The sequence below is a fragment of the Amphiprion ocellaris genome, unplaced genomic scaffold (assembly GCF_022539595.1).
Source record: "Amphiprion ocellaris isolate individual 3 ecotype Okinawa unplaced genomic scaffold, ASM2253959v1 Aocel_unscaffolded302, whole genome shotgun sequence".
Taxonomy (NCBI): Eukaryota; Metazoa; Chordata; class Actinopteri; family Pomacentridae; genus Amphiprion; species Amphiprion ocellaris.
In genome coordinates, this window is record NW_026559481.1 from 6,292 (window position 1) to 21,674 (window position 15,383).

General features: G+C 37.6%; 1 protein-coding gene across 1 annotated transcript; it reads right to left on the reverse strand.

Moving 5' to 3' along the window:
• Positions 1–1,219: 1,219 nt before the first annotated feature.
• On the reverse strand, positions 1,220–11,576 carry LOC111571309 (protein lifeguard 3). The gene is made up of 11 exons (XM_035950054.2): positions 11,238–11,576; positions 10,224–10,291; positions 3,951–4,015; positions 3,817–3,870; positions 3,669–3,719; positions 3,269–3,308; positions 2,918–2,955; positions 2,733–2,820; positions 2,520–2,615; positions 2,386–2,439; positions 1,220–2,304 (listed from the first exon to the last, which is right to left on the reverse strand). The coding sequence occupies exons 1-11, from the start codon at positions 11,548–11,550 to the stop codon at positions 2,155–2,157; spliced, it is 1,017 nt and encodes a 338-aa protein (XP_035805947.1). The 5' UTR covers positions 11,551–11,576; the 3' UTR covers positions 1,220–2,154.
• Between the last annotated feature and the right edge of the window lie 3,807 nt (positions 11,577–15,383).

Below are 15,383 nucleotides of genomic sequence, written 5' to 3' on the forward strand. Positions count from 1 at the left end.
AATTAAGTCTGTACACAACATATTAAAAAGAAATCATGCTAATAAATTAAGTACAATATACTGGATACCAGAGCTATTTAATTTGATAAGTATAACCTTGTTTAGTAACATTTCAATTATTTGAGAGCAGTCCTAAAGAACTGCCTGTAATCCCAATCATAAAATGGGTTTGGAGGAAGAACATAGATGGTAATCTGGATATATATGAGTTAGGCTTTATAACTACTATTGGTAGTATTGGTGGTAGTAATAGCAATGTGACTACTACTAGTAGTCGTGCTAGTACACAGAACTACAGCTGCTGATACTGGCACTGCTACTACAACTTATAATACTATTACAAATGCTGATACTACTTCTATGACTCTAACAGCTATTTTATACTACTACTGCTTGTACAACTATACTACAGCTACTATTAATCGTCTGGTATTTGCTTGTCAAGCTGCTAGCTCGCCTTAGCGTTTTGCTAGTGGCTAACTAGTTAGCTCTCATAGACTGGAAGCTCTCAACAAGATTTCATAATGAAAAAAGAGCCAAAAACTATTCTTACCTATGAAAAGTCATTCCAAGTTTCCTTGTCTCAATCATACGAGGTAGTGTGTAATTGTATGCAGCACAGTGAGCCGGCATACTTGTTTCCGTTTTCACGCCGTCTACATCAACGGAATGCACTGAAACTTTGCCCCCACTAGCTTAGCCTCGCTATAGCACGTAGCTCAAAGGGGCGTGTCCTATCTACTCATTCATATCTATGAGAACAACGGTAGCTGCACATAAGGAAGCCTGACTTTGATTAGCTGCGTAAATACCATTATATACAGTCTATGGTAAATACGTATGTGAATCGCATCATTGGCTGCAGCAGCCAGTCACCGGTCACTCACTGACTCACATTGAAAAATAGCACAGAATGAATTGTTACGTGTTTATTTTATTTACAATTTAGGTTGGATTTTTTTTTTGTGTGTGTGCGCAGCGCAGATCTGTGCGCGGAGACCGTGTCAGCAGTGCGCAATTGCGCACGCGCGAAGCTTAGAGGGAACAGTGGTTACTACCATCATTCAGAGGTTAAAGTGGAACGATGAGGCTCACGTATGGCAGCTATGATTTGACATCATATCCTGCCCAAAGACTGATTATTACATCTCTGCTGATGAAAAAGGAAAATGTATATTTAAACAGGAACAATCAAACTGCAAATGAACCACAACAAAACTCACAAAGAAGAATCTTTATTTGATATGAAACTGATTCTCTGCAGCATTGATATGTATATTTACAACCTCTTACCCCACACGTCTGTTCTGTACATTCAAAACGTTTATTTTTGAGGAAAGAGTTCTATGTACCTTTGTGTTTTTGGGCTGTGTTTGTAGTCAGCTGAGAACCAGCTGGGTGGAGATAATTGTCTGAGGAACTTTTGGATGCTGCCACATTGGCTGGAACTCCCTGGTGTTCAAAAATGTTCCAATAATGTAACACCTTGGCACTGATCGTGGTGTCCTGTGTGGAAAACTCCACCCAGCTGACCGAAACAGAGGCATACTACATGTACTTTGTAAAGTAAAAAACGTCTCCTCAGAAACACGGGGAAGGCACTGCAGTGATGTAGCATCTAACGGGTTGCAGTTAGGAGTACTGAGCTGTGAAAAAGTACGCCTAAGTACTGACTAAGCATCAGATCTTGTGGTATTGTCATTCCTTCTGTACTTCAGAACCAACTAGGGAGGTGTTATGTGTGTTGGCAAATTTGAGTTTGCCCATTTTCTCAACATCTACACAGATTGGAAACATTAACTTATAGTAATACATGTACACGCAGAGAAAAATGTTCTGCTTTAATTTAAATCCAGCAAGAGGGAATACACGTTGATATATGATATTTATATTCTAGTATTAATATTATCTATTAACCACTACAAAATTGCTTAAAGTAGATATAAACAGTTCAGAAAAAAGCGCATTATCGCATTAGGTTTGACCTATGTTGTAACTATATCTCAAATTCAGCCCTTAGGACATTTTCCCTGGAGTGTTTTGTGATTTTTTTTTATAAACGTTTGCATATTTTTTACTGAAAAAAGCAAAGGTTTAACAAAAGCATGGAATGATTGAGGTGCTTGGTGCTTCCCTGCACCCAGCAGTGAACCCTTATTTGGTGGAAGCTCCGATTATTTGCAACAGGAACAGGAAGATCTGGACTATATCAACGTAGATGGAGAGCGCGGCGAACACGTACTCCTCCTCGCTGATGGAGTGTTTCCTGTTTCCTATCAGTAGCTGCGTGTGATATGCCAGGAACTGCATGAAGAAAACAGAAAAAATTAGAGATATCACAGCAAATAAGGGCAACTGTAAAAAGGTTAAAGGAGAATTATGCACCATAGTAAAGGCGATGGCTCCTAAAGCGGCATAAAGCATGTGAAGCCACAGCATCTGCAACAAAACACAGTCATTAGGAAACATGGAAAGCTTTCAGGAAAAGAACTTTGTTGTTCACATGGGCTCTGACTCACATATTTGAAGGAGAGCACAATGGCTGTAATGATGCCAGTCACAAACATTACGATCCCAAGGACACAGAACAGACCCTGGCACTTGGTGAAGTCGACCTAGACGGAGAAATCACCAACAGGCGTGTTGGAACAAGTGTGGCTGAACAAACACCCTGTGGACATTAGAAGTTGATTAGCAGTTACACAAACACACACACACACACACTCTTGTACCTTTGTCTGGAAGCAGAAGACGGTGACGGCGATGCAGACGACGGCGGTGATGCCCAGAGCGAGAAACACTGCTTTAGTGTCGTAGTAACTACAACGAAAAAGCCGCAAGAAAGTTAATAATGAGGACAGTTATTTATCTGGACAATGCAAGTTTTTCTTTTTAATGCTGTTTTTTTTTAATTTACCTGGAGATGGATCCGGTCATGTAGGACAAAGCCAGAGTCTGTTAAAAAAAAAAAAAAAAAAAAATCTTTAAAAAATTTGTGGTCCGCAGCAGTGGATTTGTAGTAGGATTAAAACCCATAACGTATCAAAATCGTTGTGCAAACAGTGTTTTAGTCACATGTGGTGACTCACTGCTCTGGTACTAAGTGAACTGTGTAGCACTAATCCATCAAAACCAGGATCTAAAGGAAACTGTCTCAAACAAAGTTGGACTATTTAAGTGTAAGAATAGATTTGGTTCAATTCCAAGAAACTGTCAGTAATTATATGCCTTTATTTCCCGAGTGAAAAGTCAAACTGCAAGGACTTACGAAGACGGACAGCAGAATGACGTTCCACGGAAACTTCCTCCTACAATAAAAGCAGAGGCAGAAGAAGCATTCAGATCCTTTACTTAAGTGAAACTATCAGTACAGAAAAGTAAATATACTCCATTACAAATGGAAGAATCATTACATGAGTGTTGGCAGCAAAACATAATTAAAGTATTTAAGCAAAAGTATTGATTTGGTTCCTCTGACTGATATACTATCATATATGTCATCATTACATTATTAATAGTGAAGCATCAGAGTGTCAGAAGCATAAATCTGAGGGGTTGTTAATGTAAATGTAATCCGACTACACACTGCTGTTTGTAAGACCCCAAAAAGGTTTGGAATCACTGGCTTCATCCAAATTTTCTTTGTAAAATCAAGCAAACACACTCACCGGGGGCCCTTACAGCAGACCAGCACAAGGTGGGTGATGAAATATACTGCACTAAAATGGGGGAAAAAACATGCAGACATTCATGTATTAACATTTGCAAAGTTTGATTTCTGATTCTTATGTGAGCACATCAAAGAGTGATACTTACTATGACACCCAGTACACCGCCTGGTTTCGCTGTACAAAACTCCTGACAGGTTGGCTGTGACAAACAGACACAGTTAAAATAGACACAGACGCATCGACAAACAACCACACAAAACACACACTCAGGATACTCACACAAATGTGAAAACGGCCACGATGGCTGTTGTGACGAGGAGCTGAGACGCCAGAATCAAATACACCTGAAAAACATCATACATAGGTAATTAGAAGATGCCAAACCAGCCCAGGTCGTCTCTCATTTATGTTGTTCTTCATTCTGTACGGCACCAAAAAATACGAACATTTTACTAGACAATGGCAAGAAAAAGTAAAGGATTCGCAGCATCAACCTGCAGTGTCGGTGTATCGCTAATGCTGAAGGTGGATTTGAGCAGCGGAGAGGAGAAAAAACACAATCTGTAACCCATCGCTGGTCATAATCAAATACCAACATCTCTCACACACAGATGCACATTAAATCAACAGAAACCAAATTCAAAATCAGAGTTCCAATGAAAACCGAATCAAATGCTCATAAATTTAAATAATCGCTGACTTGTTTGCGTGTTGCTGGCAGGTTTGAAAAGCATGTGATTTCAAAAAGTACACCTTTTATTAAAGCCAGAAACTATAAAAACAGGAAGAATAATTACATTTTTAACTTTCTAACACAGACCTTCAACTATTCATCTGAAATGTAACCAAACTTAACCTCAAAATCATGATGTTTCTTTAAATATTTCATTTTAAAAAATGCCAAAAATGAACCATTTGCTTGAACCAGATTCTGTAACAAACAAAAAAATTCTGTGCTCCTTGTTGCAACTGTGAAGCATTTAGTGACTCAGCTGTGACCAATAGTCATGTGACAAAAAAATCCAAAAATGTTGTACATTGATTACAGGTTTCTTTAGATTTTTGTAAAACAAATTATCAAACTTTTTTTTTTGCCATTGCCACATTATTATATTGCACAAAAAACATTTTTAAGTTCTCTCCCTTTGTAGCCACAATTGTGTTGTTTCCGTAGAGGTTCAGGACTTTATATTGCAGCAAAAAATGAGCCCACAGTGAATAAATAATAAATGTGACAGAAGCAAAAACTGTCCAGAAACTACTTGGGACTGACATAGTTAAGGAGGATGAAGGTAGAGGAGGGATATTCCACACAAACTGTGATTTAACTTTCACTGGCTCCACCTCAAACCTATAATTCCACGTCTGTCTGAGCAGGTCAAAGAGGTGTTTCAACCATCTTATCCAACCCTGCTCCAGGATCAGCTCACTAATAAAAGTAGTTCCTTGTTTCCCACGAGCTTTCAGTAAATCCACCCACTTCTTGGAACAACTGTTTACTCTCTGTTTCTATTTATGATGTCCAGATCGTCTGATTTTACGTCCAGTTTTCTCCTCTATTTGCTGCTCTCACGTTTCTGTCTGCTGCTTTTGCTGGTTTCCCTTTTTCAGCTCTCAGGTGTGTATTTATCTTCTCATTTCCCTCCATCCTTTCTTGTCCAGATGAAAAAGGCCATTACTGTAGATTTTCTTTCCCCTTTCTTCTGCAAAGGCTTTGGAAATATCTGCATTTATGTATCAGAGTGTCTTAAAATATGGTCAGATCTTCATCGACGTGACAATTATGACTGAATACAGTCTATTTGAACAAAACACACCTACTATTGTGTTGTTGTCCATACTGAAAGTAATTATTCAAACGTCCATCGCATAGGTCACAAAAAGTAACAGAACCTGTTGGCTATAAGGTCATCAACAAAAGCTAATGAAGCAAGAACACAAGTGTGGGTATGAGCACGTTATCGTTGTGTTACCTAAAAATCACTAAATTACACCATTAGTCGGAGCTAGAAACTGTAAAAACATAAACAATCAACATATTTTCTACTGTCAAAAACAGCGCTTCAACTCCTCATCCAAAAATTAACCAAATGTTAGCTCTAAATAGTGACATTTCATCAAACGTCTTTGATTTTTTTAAAATCCAAAACTAAATCTTTTACACAAACCAGATTCGGTTAAAAAAAAAAAAAAAAAAAAAAAAAAAAAATCAAAAAATGTCTCTTTTTGGTGCAACAGTGAAGCCTTACGTGATTAAGCTGTGTCCAAAAGACATTTCAGATGAACTGCAGGCAGTGTTCATTCAAAGAAGAAATCAGTCAAGTATGTAAACATATTAAAAATGTAAAAAACTTGGAGTTCATATAATGAAGCAAGAAAATAAGTGTGGGTTTTGTTGTTCACAAGAAACATCTGATCATCACCAAACAGATCAACGAAGACAAGCTATGATGAATAATTTCAGATTTGCATCAAACTAAAGAGGGTCATAAGGTCCTTTCAGACAGTTAAATAACTTATCAGTCCAAATGGGGATCATTTATGACTGTGGCAACTCTCCCTAGAAGTGTGTGTCCAGGTAGAATGACAATGCAGGACAATCAGGGACTTAAAAAAACAGGCCGGCAAGTCGACTGTATGCAAATCATGGTGCATATTTGCATGCAGCACTGTGGCAGAGAGGAAGCTGCTGCTTCTCTCCAAAAAAACATCACTGCACATGAAAATTTACCCACATAGCTTGTGATGGGATGTTCAATTTTGAGAACACGATCATGTATGCTAATGTACGTTTGGTTTTCAAGGTTGTTCCTGGCTATGTGCCCTCACCTCTCAACTTTATTTCATGTTTGGAAATACTAGCAGGACAACAAGGGCTTCTTCTAGTGTCGCATCCCTTTGTGTGAAACGGCCTTCGGACAATCAGTTTCTTCCTACAAAGCAATAATGGAATGGATTAAGCTCCCGACTGAACTAAAGCGAATAACTGATTTTAAAGACTTTTCTATAGAGACAAAAAATGGATCCAGAGAAACCAAACCTGTCAGCAGTAGCTTGAAATGACTTTTTTAAACATGTGAATATGAGATCCTTTTTTTTTTAAAAATTCACTTTTTCTGCCATTTCTACTTTCTTTCTTTCTTTCTTGCCTAGCGCTACAGTCTGGTACAGAGCAGCTTTAGCTTGTGTTTAATGTTCTTCTGTGCAAATAAACTGATTAAAATGAGGGTATTTTAGAGGATAATGTCCTTGTGGCTGTCCGGCAGCAGGACAATGAGGCCAAACATTGCAGTAAATCACGAACAGAAAGACTCTATTTTAAGAAAGAGTCATAACTGAGAGTTGCATAACAGAGATGCTGTGGAATGAAGTGAAGTTCACACAGACATCCTGAGAATGTGGCCGAACTGAAGCAGCTTTATGAGGAAAAATCACCAAGAAAGTTGTGCAGAAAAAGATAGATAGATAGATAGATAGATAGATAGATAGATAGATAGATAGATAGATAGATAGATAGATAGATAGATAGATAGATAGATAGATAGATAGATAGATAGATAGATAGATAGATAGATAGATAGATAGATAGATAGATAGATAGATAGATAGATAGATACTTTATTAATCCCGAGGGAAATTCAAGGAGCTTCCTGCTGCCAAAAGAGGTTTTCCCACGTCTGAGAGCTTCAGTGAAAACACTTGTTTTGCATTAGTTTCAGTTTTCATGCAAAATGTTTGATTAGAAATTATAATATCTTTTCAACAATTTAAGTCCAAAGTTGATTCTCTGTCAAAATGTCTACGGATTTTTGAATCTCTTGCAAAACCTTCTCCTCCATGTGGTCCCAGCATGATCTGACAGCGACCCAAACAGCTTCTGATGCCAGGAATGTTTGGCTTTCTCAGTCTTCAAATGTCCACATAATTGCTGAGTGGTGTTCAGGTCACCTGACTGTGGAGGAAAGTTCACGACAGTCGGTACTTCTTGGACTTTTCAGTCGTCAGATCAAAGCTTTAAGGTTTGTTTGGACTCATCTCCTGCTGCAGCTTGAATCGTTGAAACCACAGAGTGAAGCGTGTCTCTCCAGAACGGAGTGTTCCTGCTTCTTGGTCTGGGTGGAGCTGATTCAGTCCAGGTGTTTAATCCCAGCAGACTAAAACATTCCCAGCAGCATGCTTCACTGTTTGACACACTGTTTTTATCATTTTCTCTCCTATTGGTCTCTTTACTTACATCCTTCTGCTACTGACATTAATCTCTAACTGGGATTCATCAGCAAATAGGACATTTTCCATCACCTGCTGTGAAATGCTGCTGTCTTAACCTGTCCCAAGTGTTTGTCCTCATTTCCCCTCATGTCAAATGGTTTACAGATGTTACTCATCCTCTCAGAGCGCCACTGAACACCCTTCTCTTTTGCTAATGGGAGTCTTGTGTTCTTTGTTTAGCAAATTCTGCATCTGTGGTGAAACTGTTGCTGCTGCGCTTAGTGCTGTGAGCCTGCGTTGTTGTTTTACAGAGTCATATGTAAAACAAAGAGGCAGTGGTGACCTTCTCTAGAGAGCACAGATGTCAGGCAGCACTAATCCAGGGATCTGAAACCTCTGTGTTTGATACGAAACTGCATCTTAACCCTCCTGTTGTCCTCATTTACGGGCACCAAAAAATATTGCTTCCTTGACTAAAAAAAAAAATCTGAAAATTCAGCAAAAAAATTCCCCAAATTTCTGAAAATTTGCAAAACCTTTAGGAAGAAAATTCCAATAATTCCTTAAAAGTTTCCCTTAAAAGTTTTATTTAAAAAAAAAAAAAAATCCTCAAAATTTGGCAAGAAAATTCTTTTAAATATTTTCCAAAAAAATTAGTACAAAAAAATCCTAAAAATATCTAAAGTGATTACATATATATCAGTAAAACTTCTAATATTTTCTTTAAGAACATTCACAAAAAAATCAACCAAAATCCAGCAAATTTCGCTGGATTTTGGTTGATTTTTTGGTGAATGTTCTTAAAGAAAAAAAATTTTTAGCATTTCTTTTTTCCACCAAAAAATGTTCAAAAATTTCCCAAAAATGTTGCAAATCTGGAAATCAGAAGTTTCACTGTGAAAATATATTTTTTCCCACATTTTCAAACTTTAAAGCAGGTCAATTTGACCCGTAGGACGACAGGAGGGTTAAAGGAATGCCACCAGTATTTCTTAAAGGAGTTCATGTGGCGTCAACTGGAACTCTCACCACATTTTACAGCTCATTCAGTGAAAATGTAGGAAAGCCAAGAGCATCATTCGGGACCCAACGCACGTTTTCTTCACTGCTTTTCGGTGGCTGTCTTGTGGGCAGCATTTACACTGTCCAGGTTACAGGACTAATAGGAAAACAAGCATTGTACCAGCAGCTGAGCACCTCTTTAACCAGAACCAGACAACAGTTAACTTCACACACTGACTGATTGTGTAACGGCCTTCACTTCAACCTTACTTCAGAATCATTGCCAGTACTTCTTATTAAGTAATGTATCATACTTATATCTTATGGGTTTTCTATTAGGTATTTATTTCCATGTTATGAGTAATATCTGGCACACACATTTCCTTCAGGATGAAAGAAGTTCTGTCTTATTTGAGCTTATTTTCTTAGTTTAATCTTAGTATAACTATACATGATATTGTACAGCTGCTCAGACTTTCTACACATTTTTGTGAGAAAAATATTTTTTATCTACTATCTAGCTTATTTGTGTTAAAGTGACATGTCTGTTCACAGAACCATGCAGCTTTTATAATATCCCCTCTAGGACAAATATTTTTTTTCCTGATGGAAATCTTGTTTCATTTATGTTCTGATGGCGTGCTGGGTCAATATATAATTGTGGGACTTTTTGTAACATAGTTGACAGGCATCATAGTTGACATGTTTGCTGTTTTCAGGCCTAAAATCAACATCACAACCAAACACCACATGGCATTTTTACACAAAGAGTCTTCTAAATATTATGTATACAACTGAGTAAAATTGAAATTGAAAGTTATTTATAAAGATATTGTAGTAAACCTGTTGACGTGATAAATCCACATTTGACTTACACACTACTTTATATTAACGTTGAAAGTGATTTCTCAGACACTGACACGGTTTGTTATTTTCCATATAAAATTTGATATATTGCCAAAAAAGAAATACCTGTCATAATTATCTCAACTTAATAAAAAGAACACAATCAAAACCATTATTGAATAAGCTCATTTTATTATTGTTTAGCTAATTAGAAGGTGGTTGTTATTAAATTCGGACGGTTATTTAGTTGACATTTTAGTGATATCCAGTCATTTTTTATTAATAAGTGATTGTTTCCATAATAAATAATTATGGTATTTGTAAAGACATGATCATAATAAACATAAAAAAAATGTTTTTTTTTTATGTTGAATAAAAGATATATCCCATGGGTTAACCAAGGATTCACCTTTGAGACAAACAGGTGCTGTGCTCTTTGATCATACATAAGACAAAAAAAGCTGGGTCCAGTTCAACATAGATTGTGAACGTTACCTTTCTGATGAAGGCGTGTCGAATGCTCAGAGAATCCCAATTGCTGCCACGAGCTGCAAACTCGTCACCTGTGTCAATAGTAGAAGGGAAATGTGATCAGTGGCTCCAAAGAGCAGCAAGAAACACCTCAATAATGCAACAGTGATGACAAGAAATGCCTTTATTCACTTTCTTGTTGCAAAATAAACATGACAGAGTGCGTTATTTACAGAGCTTTAGAGGCTCTGGTAGGTGGATTTTGTTGACTTTGGACAGGTTTTTTGTTTCGCCCTGTTTCCAGCCTTTACGCTAATCTCTAAGATAATCTATAAAATAAATATAAAGCTTCATAATTCTCATACAAACACAGGCGGTCAGTGTGAGTATTTCTTGTAGGATATTTATTCTTTACATAAATTATGGCGTCAGCATTAGATGTTTCTTAAAAGCCATTTTCAAAGCACATTTTCAGAAACTAGAGGATGAAATCTCGTACATGCATTTTGGCCTCATAATTCTTCAGCATTAAGCTTTTCCATTACGTTATTTCAATTATGAGAATTACATACAACTGGGCGGATGTTTAAAGGTTGTACCGCTGGTTGGGTGCAGCTTGTTTTTGCCAACTGGTTCATGGAGTCAGTGCAGGGTTTGAAAATGTCAGGACACAGTGGCAAAAAGTTTAATCAAAATATCCATCTATTATCTACACACCGCTTAATCCTCATTCGGATCGTGGGGGGTTGGAGTCTATCTCAGCTGACTCAGGGTGAAAGCAGGAGACACCCTGGACAGGTCACCAGTCTATCTCAGGACTATACAGAGACAAACAGTCACACTCGCATTCACACCTACGGATAATTTAGAATCACTAATTAACCTCAGCATGTCGTTGGACTGTGGGAGGAAGCCAGAGTACCTGGAGAAAATCCACACATACACAGGGAGAACATGCAAACTCCACGCAGAAAGATCCCGGGAAGTCATCAAAATATCATCAATGTCATATTTGTTTCATAAATATAAATTCCTTACCAGAGCTCAGGGCATCTGATGGTATGGTAGGGGGGATGATGGGGGGCATCGGAGGAGGGTTGGGGTATCCCGCTCCCGGAGGCCCGCCGTGGTGAGGCTGTCCTGGGTAAGGGCCGGGAGGATAGCCCCCCGGCTGGCCTGGGAACAGAGGGGTGTTGGGACCAGTGGGGTAGGGAGCGGCGGGCTGGCCGGGCTGTGGACCACCGAAGGAGGGGAAGCCATAGGCAGGGGGAGGTGGGTAGTTCCCACCCTGAGGTCCGTACATCGGGCCAGGGGACTCATGGTACCCTGGAGGGTAGTCTGACCTGGACATGACACCTGTGAGGAGGAGAACACACAGTTCACATCGGTCACACGTTTATGAACACAATCTGACAACAAACACAATAAATGCAGGAGAATGAACACATTAAAGCTGACGTTTACCAACTAAAATGCAATGACTGAAGTTCACGGTAAAACAAGGGTCATTTACATTGATTTAAGGGGAGTTGGTGGAACCATTTTAAGGGTCACCAGGGGGGCGCTGCAGGGGGAGTAGAGTGTGCATTTAAGGAGCCACTGATTAGTTCAGGTGTGGGACAAAAGTGATACATTGTTTTTGACCACAGGGTGGCGCAGTTCTTTGAATTGTAATTTGGACATTTGATTGTTGTTTTTTCAACCAAATAAATGGATTGGCATATCCAACCAAACTAAGTGACTTGTTGTGTTGTTTGTGGAAACAAAGAAGTGAGAAGCACGCCAACAAAGCCGTGAGTACAAAACCTGGAAGGTGCGTCACCAGGAGTTAAAAGAAGTGTTTACAGTGATGTAGTACGATAACTTTATTTGTTGCATTTTATGATTAATGATTAACAATTTCATTTATATAACTTTGTCCAAAATTACCTAAAAGTTGTTAAAAATGATTCAAAATGACATGAAATTTGTTCAGTCACTAAAAAAATTCACAAAATCACAAAGTTTCTACATAATGACCAAAGATTGTCCAAACTTAAACCAAAATGAGTTGTTAATTGTCCTCCACGGCTTTAAAATTTATCTGAAAAAAAATCCTGCATCGCAAAAAACGTATTTATTCTTTAGACTGTGACATCTGGATGGATGTAAAACTGATACGGTGTCAGTTCTGACCAGAATTCAGATGTTTTTGCTCCTAAAATGTCATGTGTCTATCTGCTGTACTGATGAAGTTCTGAGGCTCAGAAATGATGGAAAAAGGTGGCTGTTTAAATAAAATATTGTCTCCCAGTATCAGTTCAAGCATCTTTAATTGCTTCTACATGAGCGGCTACCTGGGTTGGCAGTTTTTTTGTTGTTTTTTTTTTTACCTCCGTTTCTTTCATTATTTTCAAAATTTGTAAAAGGAGACCTGCTCAGCAACATGAAGCCTTCAAACCAAGCAGTAAAACTGTTGAACATAATGGAGCATTTAGCAGATGAAGAGACGAGTTTTACTGAGCCGGTGGAGCCCAAAACCAACTTAAATGACACTTATATTTTCTGCTTTTATTTGTGAGGTAGCCAGAAACATTGCTCCAAATAAATGCTCACATGTCTTGTGGATGAACAAATAGAGAACTGTCTGCTAACGTGAGCAAGTTTATTTTTCAGCAGTAAAATGTTTTGCTGTGTATCAATCAAACTCTTTATAACCAAATACAAGGAATCGTTTTTGCTCCCTGAAACATTTCGCACCATCAAAATGAATCTAAATTGGTTTGAAATTTTCATTCTGGTTTTATTTTGTTGCTTTACGAATGGATAATTGCCTCTTAGTTAGACTTTCAATTGCTTGTGTGTGGGTTGTTGCTTCAGAATTTGGCCTATAAACAAAAATAAAAAGTTACTCTGTTCTGTGTTTTGCACTTATAGTTTGACATGACATTAGTGCAGCCAGCAACAGTCACATTATGAAGACTATGCAGGAATTTACTGGCTACCTTTACTGGGGAAATCTACAATTATCATAATGTGAGACAATCTACGGTCTGTAGTGTTTATATCCTACCAAATAGTATCACTGTTAAAGCCCTGCATGGTCAGATGTGCTGCATAACACATATGAGAGACTGAAGAACCAAATTCAGTGATTCACTTTTATGGGACAAATTGAACAAAGAACTCCAAAGTGTAACACAAACCTTCATCCAAAGTTCTTGTTTATGTTGAGCATATGTGTAAAAACGAATATAATCATTACACTGGTGCAAAAAAATCATTAAATCCTGTCATGGAGCCTTTACACTTGCTAGTTTTATCACCACAGTGAGCAAAGTAATAGAGCTACAGCTAATAAAAGTTGGCAGTGGCTGTATTACTGTATTTTACTGAACTCTGCCATATTTTGAGTTGTATAAAAACGGTTCTGACAATGTAATTTTCCAGATTGTTCAAACCGAACATATACCAGATAAGATGAGGTTAAACTTAAGTTCAAGGAAAGAAAATACTCTACCAGATATTTCTCACCAAACAAAATTACATAAGATGAGAAAATGCAGTGACTAGTAGAAAAGGATTACTAGGAAAGTATGACACACACCAGTACAAACATGTACAAACACATGATCCTGCCTTCAGCAGAACAAATTGGTATTTGAGGTGTGTTGAGCTGCTGTTGGTGTATGTGTATCAGTGTTGCAGAGCGCATTGATACCAGAAAAATATTGCAATACGTTGCCTTTAAAAATGATACTAAACCCTGTTTTATTAATATTAATGCTTTAATTGACCATCAGTATTTGCTGAGAGCAACAAGTCAATCAAGCCAAGTCAATGCATGTTTTTGGCAGAGGTTCGCGGTCTGTGGGTATTTTCTAGTTTTCTGTTCTGTCAAATTACATTTAAAAGGATTTGTATGAAATTTTCAGGGAAGGTTAGAAATGAAAGAAGGACCACCTCATGAAATTTTCACAGTGATGCGGCTTATAGTCTGGATCCACGACTTTGTTAAGGATTTCCCATTGCGAGATATAGCTGCCAGCATGGCATCACTGTAACCATGACATGAACACTGTGTCAGTTATCTGCTGACGATCACATCATTGTAATCCTACTACAAATTGACCATGATTAATCAGTTGGAAATCATACAAGGAACAAATGATTAAACTATGGGGTGTTTCTGAGTCCTATCAATTCCTGCCGACCGTATTTTAGTATGTAATTTGTCGGAAATGATATGTAAACTGAGTAGCCTTGGTGGAGTACTGCCCTCTCTGAGTGTTTTTCTAGTTTAATATATCATCAAAAATGCGTCCAAAACGTTGTAGTTGAGTATGTCGTTGAAAATGTGTAAAAAAGTCATAGTTTAGTATGTTGTCCAAATTGTGAAAAAACTTCATGGTCGAGTATGTCCAAGATGTCATATAAACGTCATAATTTAGTATGTCGTCCTAAATATGACAAAAACGTCATAGTTTAGTATGTCGTCCAAAATGTCAAAAAAAGGTCATAGTTTAGTATGTGGTCCAAAATATCACAAAAACGTCAAACTTTAGTACGTCGTCCAAAATATCACAAAAGTGTCATAGTTTAGTATGTCGTCCAAAATATGACAAAAACGTCATAGTTTAGTACGTCGTCCAAATTATCACAAAAACGTCATAGTTTAGTATGTGGTCCAAAATATGACAAAAACGTCATAGTTTAGTACGTCGTCCAAAATATCACAAAAATGTCATAGTTTAGTATGTGGTCCAAAATATCACAAAAACGTCAAACTTTAGTACGTCGTCCAAAATATCACAAAAACGTCATAGTTTAGTATGTCGTCCAAAATATCACAAAAACGTCAAAGTTTAGTATGTCGTCCAAAATATCACAAAAACGTCATAGTTTAGTATGTCATCCAAAATATCACAAAAACGTCATAGTTTAGTACGTCATCCAAAATATCACAAAAACGTCATAGTTTAGTATGTCGTCCAAAACATCGCAAAAATGTCATAGTTTAGTATGTCGTCCAAAATATGACAAAAACGTCATACTTTAGTACGTCGTCCAAAATGTCACAAAAATGTCATAGTTTAGTATGTCGTCCAAAATATCACAAAAATATCAAAGTTTAGTACATCGTCCAAAATATCACAAACACGTCATATTTTAGTATGTCGTCCAAAATGGGGAAAAAACATCATA